This window comes from Lepidochelys kempii, chromosome 3 (genome assembly GCF_965140285.1).
Source record: "Lepidochelys kempii isolate rLepKem1 chromosome 3, rLepKem1.hap1, whole genome shotgun sequence".
Classification (NCBI taxonomy): domain Eukaryota; kingdom Metazoa; phylum Chordata; order Testudines; family Cheloniidae; genus Lepidochelys; species Lepidochelys kempii.
This window is the reverse complement of record NC_136382.1, coordinates 146,284,950-146,301,310: the sequence shown is the minus strand read 5'-3', so window position 1 is coordinate 146,301,310 and position 16,361 is coordinate 146,284,950. Positions and strand designations below refer to the sequence as shown.

Sequence of the window (16,361 nt, the reverse complement as noted above, 5' to 3'; positions counted from 1 at the left end):
AGAACTGTACGGCCTAGGAGCCTTTTAATGAAATGGAAAACAGTCCTGTAAATAGCTCAGTTTAATTCTAAAATATAACCCACATGACAAACTGACATCCAAAGAATTTCAAGTTCTCGTAGGGCAAAATTTGCATCAAATGTAATGAACCCCCTAATTCCCTCAGTTCTCCTTGATTCCATGATAATGTCCAAAAATCATTTCACTAAACACGTCAATATCTAAATAAGGGGAACAAGTGAAGTACTAATGCAAGAAGCTCTAAATGAATGACATGGGATCCCTTTCTTTAATGACATGACTTTTTTTTAAACCTCTGTTTCATGATATATCATTTCTAATGTGTCATTTACAATAATAACAGTGAGAATCCCATGTGTGTGCTGGGACATATGGTAGTTATATCTGGATCTAAAATGAGGGTACCTTCCCTTGAAAATGAGGCATAGTTCAGTCATGCTCTAAACCACAGACCTTTCTAGTGCCACACCACATGGCATTTCTATTGACACAGGTGGCTATGAGGACTTCTCTTCAGTAGTAGCTTTACTGCTGTTGCGTTCACAGTACTAGAGAAGCCAGAGGACACTCTATACTATAGGCCAGATTCAGAAAAGTTGGCACAGAAGGATGTGAATTGCATTTCCCTACCCCAGCTACAGTAATTGTCTCCCCTTCTCCTGCAACTGTGCCATAGAGGTGATGTACCAGTGTGGATGACAGGGGGTGTTTCTGCTTAAGCGTTAACTTCCATAAGAGCTCTGCCAGTAGGTGCTACTGAGGAGAGGCACTGGATCAGCATCACCAAGGCAACATCTCACGTCAGATGGTGCCAGCCTTTACTTTTTGAGTTGTGTGGCAGTCTTGTTCTGCCAGAGCCTCATCCCCTAGTGGATTTTCTACAACCAGGGGCCCCTGCTGGGGTTTATGCCGGTGTAAGGATAGGTGAATCTATAGTTCATGTAAGGACAATAGTTGAGTCAGAGAAGCATTGCCTTTGTTCCCCAGTTCAATCTCTTCGTAGCAACTCCAGCCCCTTTATTCCATTTCCTTTGAAAGCCTGAGCTGTTGTAACCAATAAAATCACCAGATGATGAAGTGAATTTGCTTAAGTTCCCTTTCTAAACATGGCAAGATGCGAGGGTCAGTTTCAGCGCTCACTTACACTGCCATAAGTCAGAAGTCGCTTCACTGAAGTTGAGGAAGTTAGACTGATGTACAACTGGTGTGAAAGTCAGCTCTTGTCTTAATATCTGATGCTACATCTGATTTGTAATTTAAATAATGTCTGCAAATGTGCAGCTAACGCTAAATTGCTCAGTGTGGCTGGCTACTCGGTGAGCTCTGGCGTCTTTGGTAAAGAACTGTTTGTGTCCCATGTGTGTTCCATGCATCCGTGGGAGCTGCTCTAAATGGAGAGCTGATTCTTGGTCTGGCAATCGTGCTGCTCTTACACTGACAAGAAAGCTGCCACAAAATCTGTCGGAGTTTGTATAACCATAATATGCGTTAAAAGATGGGGTTGCTGTTAAAGATGGGTTGAAAACCTGAGTATTGTTGAACATATGGATGTTTGAAAAATAGGTGCATAGGTGAAATTTTCCCCATCCTCTCACCACTTACTTGTCACTAGCACACTCAGACATTTGGGACTCTCTTTTCTTTACCTAGTAGCCACAAAACTCCCATTAACCTGAATGGAGTCATTCACATGAGTGCCAAGACATTTTGGAGCTTGAAAATGAATACGAATCTATTTGCATACCTCCTAGTCTGCTCACCACTTCAATCCTGATGACCAGGCCTTGTGCTTGTTCCCCACTCCTCCTGTGTCACACCACTTCACAGGCCAGGTCCCTTAACTGTTCCTCTTCTGCAGTCTCTTGTATAGATGCTTATTCACCCCAATAGTTTGTGATATTTAAACTGGTAAGTTTCCTATCTGGGAACAAACTGTCAGCACGCTTTCACCATACAATACCAGGTATGCTCTTGATATGCTGACAACTAACTTGGCTGGTGTATAGACAATTTCTCAGCTCGGGTGTCAAAGTTGTCTTGGAGTCAGATGCCTCAGCTGGCTTTTCTGGTGTTTTGTATTTCTAGTCTTTATGCATCTCTTTTCTTATAATTAATAATTCACAATTGTAAACAAATGTAAACTTTTTTTTGCCAGTGGGGTTTGTCTGCATCCAACCACAGGCCAACTAAAGCAGAACTAGATGAAGAGTTATGGGTCTCCATCTTTTAGCCTTTAAATTCCTCACAAAGAAAACCACATGTTTCAGAAGGCCCAGTAAGGACTCCCTTCCCTTTAAATACAACTCTCTTTCTGCATGAGCTACTATGATTACTCCCATTGACTCTCCCAATCAATTCCCTGCCATTGCAGGGGCCTCGGGCATTGGTGTACCTCAGTCCCTCCTATTCTCTGCCCATGGCATGCTATAGTTTAATCTCTGAACTGCAGTAATACTTTAGTCCAACCAGGTTATTGGATTCAACGCAGAGGTAACTGAGTGGAGTTTAGTGGCTTGTGATGTAGTCCCATCTGGCCTTAAACTCTGATTTCAGAAAGGCTACTCACAGTGCGTACAATTAAGCACAGGCAGGTTGGGGGCCTCATTCCAGGTATTTGAATGTTATCATTCCTATGTGTACCCAGTCTGGGTTGAACCTAGTCTTCTCATCTCTGTTACGTAGGTTTGTAACTTTCTTCTGCACCCTCTGTTCCATGGAGTTAATGTAACCAGAAGGTGTTGTTGTGAGAGACTCCAAAGCTCACTGGGTAGAAGCTGAGCAGCAATTCAGGTAAGAAATCCTATTTTCCCTTTACAGCCCAAAGTTAGAATTTGCTGGTTGTTAGAAGAAAGCAAGTACCAGAGGCAATTCGGCCATGACCAGAAATTCCCAACTATCCAAAGTAAATCCTCCTAAAATGTGAGCCAGGGCTGGGCTGTTAGAAAGCCGCAAAAAGAGCATCCACAAACATTCATTCAAATTCCAAATGACAGCTCAGTTTGATCATATTCCTACCCCTTATTTGCTGTTCACAGGAAAAAATATTTCTTCACTTGAATTTCTCGGGAATGGCTGTTCATACATTTGTGCTGTGTTGATCTTTCCACAAGGTATGCCTGAAATACTCGTAGTTAACTAATAGTAGCTGGTTACTTGTCTTAGCCAAGCAGTGGAAATGTGCACACCATCGCACGCCTATGTGACAGGAGGTTTAATACAGAAGCAACATAAAACAACGTAAGTTAGCACCTCCTGTACTAACTTAGACTTCTCTGTGCATTGGTAGAGGTGAGTGTAAGGGGACTTAATTTACACATCACCTCTGAATTTGTCCTGGGACTCTCAGGGCTTGTCTTTACACCCCTCTGGGGCACGTGTCACACTGTAAACAGTAGAGCGCTCTGAAGTGTCATGCTCTCACAGATTCCTAGTGTATGTTAATGTGGTTCTGTTTGAAACAGGACTACATCAACGTGCACTAGGAACCTTTTAGATTGGAGTGTGTCAGTAGGATCTACATGGGGCAGTGAGAGCGTAACACTTCAGAGCATTCTACAATTTACAGTGTAGCATGTGCCCAGAGGGGTGGAAAGACAAGCCCTAAGTTAGTGTAAGTTGTTGTAGAGTGTTGGTATGGAGGTGGGGAGGAATTCAGGACAACAAAATCTGACTTAGGAAAGAATTTAATGGACCAACACAAATCGGCTGCTACCTAGAGGTGGAGCAGAACTGTAATTAATACATTTAGGATACGCTGAAATGGTCACTTAAGACAGGATGCTGCCTCATCAGAGTCACTTGAAGAGCATTCACTGAATACGGTTTGAGATATGGGACTGGTAATCTTTTTTAATTAGGATATGTATTTCTTTTAATAAAGAGCCTTGGCACTGCCTGCTGTGGCCAATAACTGCAACAAAATGTTTTTTGCTGTTTATGGTTAAGAAGAAAAGCTTCAAAGCATGGAGTGAGTTTAACTGAAACAGATGTTTCAGGCTCTCTGCAAATTCAGGCAGACAATAGCTCTGAGATGTGAACCACCCCATCTATTTAAATGGGTGCTAACTCAGATGCCCCAGATGATACTTTGTGTCAACACAGTTATCTATTTCACTGCACATCAAAGCATGTAAGAAAGCAGAGGTATCAAATTATGAAGGTATACAGTCTACTCTGAGTGACCATTTATTTGGATGGGCTTTTAACAACACAACAGGGTGATGGGGCTTTGGTCATGCATTCAACTGGCCAGGTCCTTTGCATAGAGTACCTGTCACTTTGAAGTGTGGTAGTATAACATAATAACTGAATTAGCTCTGTAGATTTTTTTTTTTTTTGTGGGAGGAAGGAGGGTAGTACCTGAAACAATGAAGGACTCCCTCCAGCGTGGTAGGGACAAGGATCGGATTCCACTGGAGAAGCTCCCTCTGTAACCAGATTGTCCAGCAACTTTCTGAACAAGGATCTTCCCTCCTGAGTTGTCAATAGTACCACTACAAAAGGGGGTCGGGAAGTGTTAAATGATATCAGAAATGAGGCAGAAAAACTTAGAAAATGTTCAACTATACAAGAGTTAGGAAAGTGTTCTCTCTCATTTTAAATGACATGGTTGAGGTTACAACAGTCCTTGGTGCCACTTGAAGAAGTCTGCGGCTAAGAAGTGTTTGTGCACTTACAGCTGTCGTAGGGGTCTTGTATTTTAACCTGACTCAATTGTCAGTATGTGGCTGAAGTTAATTGTGTCTGATGGCATTGTTCTGAACCGGCACTGCCGGTCAGACATGTCCCTGGCTCCTGAAGTACCAGCCCTAGAATTATAGGAAAAAAAGGGCAGAACTCTTTCCTGAGTTACTTTGTGCAACCGTGTTGACTCCAGTTGGATTTTTAAGTCAGGCAGGATTTAGCATAAAACTTCTAACATTCTGGACTCTAGAGCTTGAGTCAGATCTCACTGCCTTTATACCATGGTACGTACATTAACTCTGAGAGTTGTGATTTATGGATATGTAAGTAGGACGAGATTCAGGGCCCAAGAATCTAAACTAAATTTTGACAAATAGGAGGGTAATTTCCCCCTTTATTTCACAGAACTTAGAATTTTCCCTGTTCGAAAGAAATCAGTCATGTATCACCTGTATCTGGTTGTGCCTGATTCTGATCTCACCCTGATGTAAATCAAAAGAAACACCACTAAAATCAGTGGAAAACATGGCAGCTTGTGTGTGTGCTGAATGCTACAAAGTGTTTACCATGTGTGATGACATTATATGAATCCTAATGTGTAAGACGTGTCAGCTTCTGCAACCCAGACACTGAAGCATTGGTTTGAAAACCAAGAAGGGACTGCTACTGTAAACAGAGAAGTCTAGTTATAGTGTGTAAGCTAAGTGGAATGAGAAACATAAAATGGTGAAAAGTAACTTAGAGCTTTACAATTCTCTTTGAATAATTTCAGTTGTTGCTGGCAATAGAAGGAAAGGAAACTCACAGCTTTCATACACACTTCAGAATAGTCAACAAATCCAAACACAAATGGCACCTAGAGAAAACTGAGACCTTCTGCTCCAAAAATATAGGCCTCTACCACTTAAGCAACAGGAGAAACTACATTCTCGATCAGTATGTTGTGTTTGCAAAAAGAAAAGGAGTACTTGTGGCACCTTAGAGACTAACCAATTTATTTGAGCATGAGCTTTTGTGAGCTACAGCTCACTTCATCGGATGCATACCGTGGAATCCGATGAAGTGAGCTGTAGCTCACGAAAGCTCATGCTCAAATAAATTGGTTAGTCTCTAAGGTGCCACAAGTACTCCTTTTCTTTTTGCGAATACAGACTAACACGGCTGTTACTCTGAAACCTATGTTGTGTTTGTGTCAAAAACAATTCAAACCTGTCTGCCCCTAGATATTCATGCACAATTCCCATTTTAGTCAATGGGAATTGTACACAAGTATTTTGAAGGAAGAATTTGTTTTTTGTAAGCTAGTCACTTGACAATTCAATAACAAACACCTGAATGCAGATGACTTCAGCCAGCAGATGGCAGTGGTCTATATACATAAAAGCTAGCTGGTACAATAAAGAGATGCATAGGATTTTTATCCACACAGTGTGTCTCTCTCAGTTTACGTTATACTCCACCAGTGAATTGCTTGCAGTTTGGTGTGGCAGTTTGTAAAGTACCTTTTCACCAATTCTGTTTTTTCTGTGCCATGTTTATGTCACTCAGTATTTGGAGCATGGATGGCTTTAGTGTGGGTTGGGTTCAGTTGTACCCCAGAGTGCAAAAACAGCCAAATGTACATTCCTCCCAGCCTGGTGAGGAGGGGAAACGGGGAGCGGGAGTCATGAGCAGCTGGGCTGAACCTGAGCGCCCGGTCACAATTTGTGGAGCTGAGCCCAGCCCATGGGACAGGAGCTACCACTACAGGATGAGAGTGGGTGGACTTGCTCTCCCGTCCCACTACTACTCCCGCAGCCCTCCCTTCCACACTGGGTTGGGATTAGGATTGTGGTGCTGGGGTAGAGGGTCATGCTTCAGGTGGTTGGAGCCCCCTTGGCAATTATGTATAGTGTACCCATTGATCCGGGAGGCTACCTGTGCCCCTGGTTTGTAGCAGATGCTTTCAATGGATGTTTTCAGGGTCTTTTTCTAGCTTAAACTGGATCACTAAAAAGAGTCCTACCAAGAGACATGATAACCTATGGTGCCTACATATTATTAGTGAGATTATTATTTATGTGACACCATGAACACGTGTGATGGTATAAAATAGTGCGACAACAGTCATTTGCTATCCATAAATGAGTGATCTGGAAAAGTCTGAGCACCTCCTGTAAGGTGCTGAGCACACTCAGTAATAACTAACATGTAGATCTTACAGCGCTTTTCATCAGTAGATCTCAAATCCCCCTGCAACAAAGTGTCATTATTCCTACTTTAGAGATGGGGAAACAGGCACAGAGGTGAAGTGCCTTGCTCAAGGTCACCCCGCAGGCCAGTGGCAGAGCTGGGAACAACAAATGATTTCAGTAGACGTTTTGGGTGCCAAGCGCTCTCAGATTGGACCCGTCACATCAAATACTGTCTCTCTCTTATACTCTTTTTTTATAAGAATTGTGGCCTACAATCCAATCTGCAAAGACCAGGCAGGGTTTAGGGCAAAGCCAATGACCCCCTACACTGGAATTATAATTCTGTATTGCAGTGTCTCAGTAGTTTAAAGCTGCTGACCTGTGAATAGCAGCACCGCACACACTGGAAAAAGAAGCATAAATGTCGGTGCCATAAACACGGTATTTTATGTCTTGACATCCCGGTGGACATTTTGCAATGAATTCTGGATTGATTATCTTCCCTGCTTTGATATCGCAGTCTATCTCAGGTACATCTGTGAATGCAAAAAAACTGAAAAGTTAGATTTAATACTCCAATAGTTCTGTAACCATGTAACTCACAACAGTGTCCTCTTTAAGCATATGGGTGAATGCCTTCAGGGCACAAGAGGTGTTTGCAAGTAACATCATAAATACATGACAAGGGTAAGGTTGTAACAAAAGATGGATTGAGGAAGTCAATGGCCATTTCTGACCCTCAAGGAAATCTCCAGTGTAATCTAAAAGATTCTAATCACTATGGGATAGATTGTGGTCATACAATGGGGGAAAGGGGCAGAAGAGAGATCTGGGAGTTGTATGCATCCCTGAGGCAGAATGCCTGCCAGTGTTCCCCTTGTGGTAATATGGTTCTGTTTCACCCGCCAAGGCAAGGCTGTGGCAAAATGCTATGATCTTGCCGTAAACCATTAAAAATGTTTGACTGCTATGCACAGCAAACAAGGGATATAAATATAAACTTAAGCTCTGTTTTATCTTCACCAATTAGATTATACAACCTAGTGGCAGGCTTGAATTTCACCCAATGCAGCAAAACTGAATGCACAGAAAAGTCCTTTTGGGACTGTAGCTAGAAGTCCTATAGCTAGAAGTCCTTGTCCCCTTCCAATGGTTAAGATGCACAGGTTTCACCTTCCAGTGTGTGTATTTCAACATATTTATGTCTCTTACCTAGGCTTTTGTACCAGGCTCTTCACTATGGTATCTGAGTATTTATTTATATGTAGTATGCCATATGCTGTATTAGATATATTTCACTTGATATATACATTTCATTATGTGATGCATATGTTTTACACAAAGGGGCTGTGTATTGTTGTATCTTCCTGATGGTTCCTAACAGAAGCGCCAAGGAGTTGATGGAAGATAGCCATAGCTTCACTCCGTTTGTTTGTTTTTCTGGACATTCCTGTTTGAAGCAATTAGGCATGCTGCTAAGACTACTTACATAGTTTAGCCTTTTTGTTCTTCTTTGTAGCTTCTTTAGTTGCATATGTACAAGTCAGAAACAAAGCTAAGACAAAGAAAATACAATGTCAGGTAAACAGGCAACTGCCAGCATCTTTCAGCACATGCTTCTGTGCCTGGATTTTCTGCAGCTCAGATTTATTATTAATCAACCTGTTTTAAAAAATGAAATTAACATTTTTCCAGAAACAAGTAGAATTCTGTTTGAAAAGATATATTTCAGTGGTGTGTGTTTGTTTGTTTGTAGGGAAGTAGAGATTGACTGGCTGTTGGAACACTTACATTTTCACACAATACATAATTAACTTGCAGGAATTCACTACCAAAAGATGCAATTGAGTCCAAGAGCTTAACAGGCTCAAGAAAGGATTAGACATTTTCATGAGTAATGAGAGCACCCACTAGTATATAAAATAGACTAAATAACGTTAGGGATAGAAAACCTCATGCCTTATGGCTGCACAAACCAACAATTAACTGAGGGATTAGGGAGGGGTTGGCTAGGAAGAAACTTCCCCTATACGCAGGTTATTCCTTAACACAGCACAGATGAAAGTTTTAGTGCCCAAGCAGGTGGTATTGGGCTCGGATGGAGACAGGCTGCTAGACTAGATGGACCACTGACCTGATTTGGTTTGGCAATTACTATTCTCCTACAGTTAATGTATCACCAGAGGCTGAGGTTTATAGTTTAACTATTTCAATGCTTTTTTTTTTTTTAATGTGGGAGTTAACTATATGGTGGTGACAGGTAGATCTCACTTACCATTATAGGGCTGTCTGCTAATTAATGGTCATACAAAAATGTTAAATTTTCTGGACTTGTTATAGGTACTATATTGTGCATTAACCTGCATTAGAAACATGTTTAAGAGTAACAGCCGTGTTAGTCTGTATTCGCAAAAAGAAAAGGAGTACTTGTGGCACCTTAGAGACTAACAAATTTATTTGAGCATAAGCTTTCGTGAGCTACAGCTCACTTCATTGGATGCATACTGTGGAAAGTGTAGAAGATTTTTTTATATACACACAAAGCATGAAAAAATACCTCCTCCCACCCTACTCTCCTGCTGGTAATAGCTTATCTAAAGTGATCACAAACATGCTCACCCTCCTGAGTCCCATATGTATTTGCAGTTGTTCACAGTCTGATTTAGGACCTTGTTCCTTGCCTTTTGTGGCTAGAAATACACAGAAGTTGAATGTGCTTTTCAAGATCCTTGACTGTGTTTAAACGCACAGATTCATGCTCTTCTCCCCTGCCTGGGGCAGACCTGACAGTGCTGTGGATCTGATTGGGCTGGGGGGCACGATCTGTTGAATACACTGAGTCCAAGGCTCCACAGAAATATTTAGTGGATTGCTGGACATACACTTGTTGCAACTTCTCATCCACATCCTTCCCCAGCAATGGCAGTGTGGTGCTTCATGCCTCATCCAGTCAGTGGTAACCCACTGTGACTGTGTGCATGTAGACAGGAAGAGTCACCATGATGCTAGCAGGGACATAAACTGCTGCTCTGCACAGCAGTAACTTACAGTGTGCATTGTTTTGTAAACTGCAAGTCTTTAGATGGGAATTATGCTACATGGAGCCACTTGAAGATTTTGTCATGTACTGTAGGATGCTCATTGCATGTAGCTGCACATTATGAAGAGTAGCATGACATGTAGCCTTCCCCTCCATGTGGCCTCATTCCCCATTTTCCACAGGTCTGTTGAAGTTTTGCCTTTGTCTTTATTTCACAGTGAAGGGGAGCATATAGCTAGATATTTATTTCCAAATTCTGTGCAATCCACACCTCTCCTGTTGTTACACAGGGCTACCTGAGACTCATCCGATGAAGTGAGCTGTAGCTCATGAAAGCTCATGCTCAAATAAATTGGTTAGTCTCTAAGGTGCCACAAGTACTCCTTTTCTTTTTGCGAATACAGACTAACACGACTGTTACTCTGAAACCTGTCTTCTGTATGTAGAGTTTAGAAATGCATGTTTAGTAATTTCGTCTAATAGGTCCCCTAATCCATAGGCTTTGATATCTGCACTTAGTTTTTTTTATTTAAGGTACATATAGATCCTTTAGAGAACGCGTAGCGGCTCCAAGACCTTACACAAACAATCTGGGTTTGGCTGAATGGATCAAACATGATTTTTTTTTGGTGTGTTTTAGTTACAAGTTTCTCTTTGATAGAATCCACCCACCATCTTGCCTAGGTGGATTTTCCATCACTAACTGTGGTACTGCCCTAAGTGGGAACTGTCAAGGACGGTTGCTTCTCTGGTGGGTGCTTATCTTGTGTTTTGCTTCTGTATCAGGTACCTTCCCTTTTGAGAAGTTCTTGCAGAGGAGGTAATATTGCTTGTGGGTTGGGTATAAATCTGCTTAGACTGTGGATCATGTCTAATCCTTTTCATTTCAGGGATGGATTCAGGAGGCTGCATGTCCAGCTTTAATTTACATGGGGCTGGATGGCTGAAGATCAGGGAGCAGCAACCAGCTCCCTGCAGTATTCTCTTCCCTCCCCCCACTCCACTGCATCAGAATTTAGCTTATGTGGGATGAAGAATCTGCTCCCAGTTGTAGAGGAACTGTCCCACTTTTCTGGGCACTGCAGTCAGAACTCCACATTACGCACTGACAGTGAGAACATTTTCCACTCTTTCTTCAATAACCTAATACATAACATTCAGTTTAACTCCTCTTCTACTTTAGAGAGGATTAGAATTCCCCATGCTGTGTGAACGGACACTATAATAATATGTTTAAATTTAATCCTGACTGGAGTGTGCCATAGCAATCTTATTCCTCCCTTCCCATCCCTAAATTGCTACAGATTTCTTCCAGCAAGTGCATGGACTTAATAGCTCTTGGAACTTGTTCAAAGGAGGGAGCAGTGCCCTGCCTCCATGCCACACTATGTAAATTGAGTATGAGAGCCACTTACTTCAAATGGCAGGCATTCCAAACAAAGCTTGGTAACTCTGTTACTTGAGAGAAGTGGAATTGTCAGTGGGGACAATGGGAGGCACAATTGGGGACAAAAGGCTCTTCCATTTTTTAAAAATAGAACCCATCAAAAAGAAAGGACCAAATTCTGCCCTGACTGACCCCTCATGTCATGTCAGTGAATTCAGCTGGGTTACATGTAGTATTAGGGCAGACCTTGGTCTAGAGAAAATAATCAAGCCCTTGGTCTCTTGCCTTGTGGCAGACTGAACTGAGCAGATTAAAATGAAGGGGAAAATATAGCTAACCCGGAGTATCCAACCATCCTTGACAGTTCCCACTTAGTGATGGAGTACCACAGTTAGTGATGGAGGATGCAGCTAGGCAAGATGATGGGCGGATTCTATTAAAGAGAAACTTGTAACTAAAACACACCAAAAAAAAATCATGTTTGATCCATTCAGCCAAACCCAGATTGTTCGTGTAAGGTCTTGGAGCTGCTACGCGCTCTCTAAAGGAGCAGGTCTCTCCTGCATAACATCCTAAACATGATAGCAAGGTATATTTCCAGCCCTTTTCCCTGAATATCATCTTGATCATGTGAAAGGTCCTGCATCCTCTTTGGACTCAGGAAAAAAAACCCATAAAAGAAGATCTTCGCAGCATGAAATACACATTGTTCTTCCTTGGAGGAGGCTTTTAAGATTTAGACATGGCATAATCGTCTAGTCTACTGTAATTATTGCAGCCCATGTGCAGTCTAATGATCAGTCCATGTGATTAATGTAATTTTTTTGGGTGGGGAAATCAAGAAACTGGGGTAACCAGGATTGAATATAGCTGCTCAAGGTCCTCCTGCATCTTCTACTGGGAGCCCAACTACCTGTGGCAGACCTAAATAAACACAGGAAGCCGCTAGCCATTGACTTGGATTGGAGAACGAAAGTGTCCCTTCCAGGTCTTTCAGTCATCTTTGAAAGTTTTTCCATGACGTTGTAATTTTGTCCAGATCTCAGATACCTCTTTCCCCAGGAGAGTGCCTTTCTTAGCAAACATTTCTGGCTTTCACTATGGAACCCAAAATGTCTGCATCATTCAGATCTGCATTGTTCATATGACATGGACGCTTTCCCAAAGTCATTGACCCAGTCCTAGACAATGTTTGTATGTGTATTTGTGTAGTCTATACTTACTTACCAAAGAAGGCTGCAATGATTGATGCCTTCATGGCAAGAACAACAAAATCAGCAGGTTCAGTAAAGTGCACTAGAAAAGAAAACAAAATAACACTGTCACATTGCATTCAGAGGTAGCATACTGGTGGCGAGGAGAGGGAGAGGGATGGGGATGAGGAGGTAGTTCTGCGCACTACCCCTTAGCCCTCCGAAGTCCTAGCATCCTGAATCCTCTTCTTATGGAAGAGGTATGCGTAATAAAGACTTGAAATATGCTAATAGAGAGTGCTATAGCAAGTAAACTAATTTGAGTTTGATGAATGGGGCCAGGATTTCACTCCTGGAATCTTTTCAGGTAAATGGGAGTTTTGCCATTTACTTCAATACAGCCAGAATTTCAGTCTAGATACTTATTTCTGATGCCAGCAGCAAAGGAGGCCATGACAGAAGCTGACATACTCTTGCAGTCATAAATGTTGATTTATTTCCCTTTTGGAGAGCTCACAGGAAAAAAAACTCACGTGTTAATAGAATGAATCGGCACATCCATGACAGATTTTTTGAGGTGCTGCAGTGTTTTTCATTTCTAGTTTTTGACCACAGTGCGAATCGGGAGTGTCTCTTCCTAAGAGATTTCTTATCCTACCTTTGCAGACTTGAGAAGTTTGGACAGGAATCTGAACTTTTGGAGCCTTATGCAAATCATACTCACATAGGAACTTTTGAAGATTTCTATCACTAGATAAAAACCCCTAGGCCTGAGATTGAACAACAGCTGATGGTGGTAAAATGTGAGAATCCTATAATTAGAGTCTGAGCACACCGGTACCACTGAAAGTAAAAAATGTGAATTTAAGCTCCCAGTCAGATGGGCAAGGCACCAGATATGGCCATACACTAAGCTGTAGGGAGCTTGAAATTCTTAGAGCATTATATTTCATTCATAATTATCATTCCATTGGTATCTGATTAATGCAAAAGAAATGTTTTTTTCCCCCTCCAAACAGGAGTCAGGCTCTAAGAAGGGCATCATGCTGGTTCCTGCTGTCAGTATTTGAATTCGCCCAGACAATGGGAAGGGAGGAGGGGCCTCTGACCAAAATGGTCTGCCATTGGTGGTCCCGTCAATCAGAATTCATAGTAGAGCCATCATTTTAGAGGCACTCTCCCTGGGCAAATTCAAATGTGGGCACTAGGGACCAGCACACTTTTCTTCCTAGAGGTTCCACTACGCCACAAATAATGGCAGCAACCTCCACTGGTCATATGTTGTATGGTTGAGCAGCCCTCAGCCTTCAAGTGCATGGGACTCTGAGCAGCTGCACCAGAAATTCCATTAACATCTGACCCCACTCGATTCTGGGTCCCCACCCTCCCAAGTAACTGAGTCAGTCACCCTGGCAAGGGGCTTCCTGGCTGCCTCAGCGCTGAAGCAATTGCAGGGGTTGCATGTGTCTAACACAGCCCCTGGCCATCAGCCTCCACTTTTATAGGCGTTCCAGGGGACCTACACCTACCTTTCCTGCAATGCCTTTACAAAATCCTACAGCATTTGAGCATGCCCAACACTGGCTGGTGGCAGTAGAAGTTTCCTAACCCATCCTGCAGCGGTCACAGCCACTGGGCATGCTCCAGTGCTGAAGGCACTTCTGTCGGCAATTGTAGCTTGTTTCCATAGCCTGCTCTTGCTGTGGGACACTGAGAGATGTGTGTCTACCTGCTGTGGCTTCTTCCCAGCCCCACAGCACTCTCCCCAGCCAGCCGCAATCTAGTTCTGCCTATCTCTTTTATATTCAACTTTTTTTAGGATTATCCTCACAACTGTAGGATATATGAAGCAGCACAAAAATATACTTTATTTAGGCCTATACTTCCAACTTAGTTATTCTCATACTGGAAGATATCTGAAAATGAAAACAATCAAATACAAGTCTAGTTTTAGAAGAAAAGAAAAGAAAGATTTATTACAAACTGCCTCCAAAGACCAGAAACTATCGTTTTGTAAACTTCCTAATCAACTCCTGCAGTCTGAAGTAGAAAGTCAAGAGCTGCCTCTCAATTCAGCAAGCACGAATCTGTTATTGTGTCAAGGTTTGTGAGGAAAACAATTTGTGCAGTCCACTGAAGTTGCACCTATAGTATATATTTCCAGAGAAATTTGCTTGAAACCAGCACAGTGGAAGATGAGCTATGACGCCAAAGATCCCATAGATGATGTGACAACCAAAAAAAGAAAAGAAAGAAAAATATCCAAAGATGCTATCAATGAACTTGAAAGACGCAAAACCAAGGGCACTGGAGATGAACAGGTCAACAATGGAGCAGGCCAAAGCTGTCTTCCTGCTGCAATAAATTTGATATTCCCATCTGATAAAAGTTGTTTTCAAGATTCAGTTTTATCATTTGAGCAATTGTGAATGCTTTTACAGATTGGTCCTTGCCAGCCATTGAAAGTGATGGGCCAAAAGGACAGTTTCCTTTCCCCCTCTACAAACTGCCATTTTCCATCTTCATTTGATAGAATTAAAAATGCACCACATGAAGATTTGAATGTCAAATGGCATAGCATACTCATATCTTTCAGATTATGCATGCTGTTACATTTTTGTTGTTTGGGGATATGGAAACTTGGAAAACAACATGGTTAACAGTGACTGGAACAATATGCTGTTCAGGGGAGGAGCAAACAGCATGTGCAGTCACGTGGCAACTGTACCGTTTGCGAAAGGTCATAGTATCAATACCTGTTTTGATAAAGCAACCTGTCTTTGATGGCTTGGATGTTCTACCTCAATCTGTTATGGTGGCATAGGATCTTAGTTAGCATGGTTGCAGCCTCTGGAATCCTTCAGTAAAAGAAAATTGACATGTTCCAGGTCCTCTAGACATTTGAGAGCAAAGTGAATGAGTCAGGAAACTCACGTCTGAAGAAAAGTATGAGGAAATTGTAAAAGAATCTTGGAACAGGTGGGAAGCAGTGGGTTTTGAAAACGCAAACTATCAAGCTACATTAAGAGATGTGTATGCGACATGGATGATGAATTTGTAAATGATTCTGTATTAGAAGCCAAGGATAACCATCGAAGGAAATATTTCAAGGTCTTAGACAATATATTTGGGGAACTAAAATTTTGATGTGAGAGAGATTTCAAGAGGTATCTACTCTCTGGTTTCCTCCATCCCTGGCAACTTCAAAATAAAACTTTAGAAGAGTCAAAGGAGGATTTCTTAAAATCACATGCAAATACTCAGATTTCTTTAGACTTGGGTCATGAGACTGTCTTTCAAGATGTATGGTTTTACAAAGGACACAGCGCTGTACATTTTGTCGCTTGGGGTCCAGATCTATTTGAATTTCAGTGTCCAGCTCTCTTGATGATGATCTACTGGAAATGGAAACTCTTCCTGACCATACCAGTTGGAGTGGCTAGTGCTGAACGTGCAATGAGCACTTTAAGACATGGAAAATCTACAAGCATTCAACATGATAACAGACATGGCTGAGTGTCCTTGCACTCCTTGCGATTGAGAGAGATGAGACAGCAAGTTTGGAGCTGGACAGCAACAGCATCATAGAACAAATTTGGCAAGGAAAAGTGTGAGTGTGGTGTGAGGTTCCAACAACTGGAAATACACAAGCTGACGCAGTTTGGGTGGATGCTATTTTTGTTTAGGTCGTGATGTCTGTTTAATTGGGGGTGGGTTTTTGAATTTTATCTTTTAAAAAAAGCCTAAGGACATGTGACCATTGGACTTCATGCTGGTCAGTTGCTGACCACACTCTGCCTCTTAAGTCTGCCACTGCATAGTACACTTCCTAACCATTCAGAATATTGTTCATACTTCTACAG

The 16,361-nt window shown here is 42.0% G+C and overlaps 1 protein-coding gene and 1 long non-coding RNA gene across 4 annotated transcripts in view; one reads left to right on the top strand and one right to left on the bottom strand.

The window, feature by feature from the left end:
* VIT (vitrin) overlaps window positions 1-12,563 on the bottom strand; it is a 63,885-nt gene extending 51,322 nt beyond the window's left edge. The window contains exons 1-4 of the mRNA XM_073338364.1: window positions 12,533-12,563; window positions 8,368-8,433; window positions 7,258-7,414; window positions 4,381-4,514 (exon numbers count right to left, since the gene is read on the bottom strand). Of these exons, the coding sequence (XP_073194465.1) occupies window positions 4,381-4,514; window positions 7,258-7,414; window positions 8,368-8,433; window positions 12,533-12,563 (388 nt within the window). The remainder of the gene's footprint in view (window positions 1-4,380; window positions 4,515-7,257; window positions 7,415-8,367; window positions 8,434-12,532) is intronic.
* The window catches only part of LOC140909329 (uncharacterized), a 119,102-nt gene that overhangs the window by 13,803 nt on the left and 88,938 nt on the right, over window positions 1-16,361 (top strand). For all 3 annotated transcript variants that reach the window (XR_012158178.2, XR_012158180.2, XR_012158179.2), the window contains one exon: window positions 2,704-2,811. This is a non-coding gene — a long non-coding RNA (uncharacterized LOC140909329). The remainder of the gene's footprint in view (window positions 1-2,703; window positions 2,812-16,361) is intronic.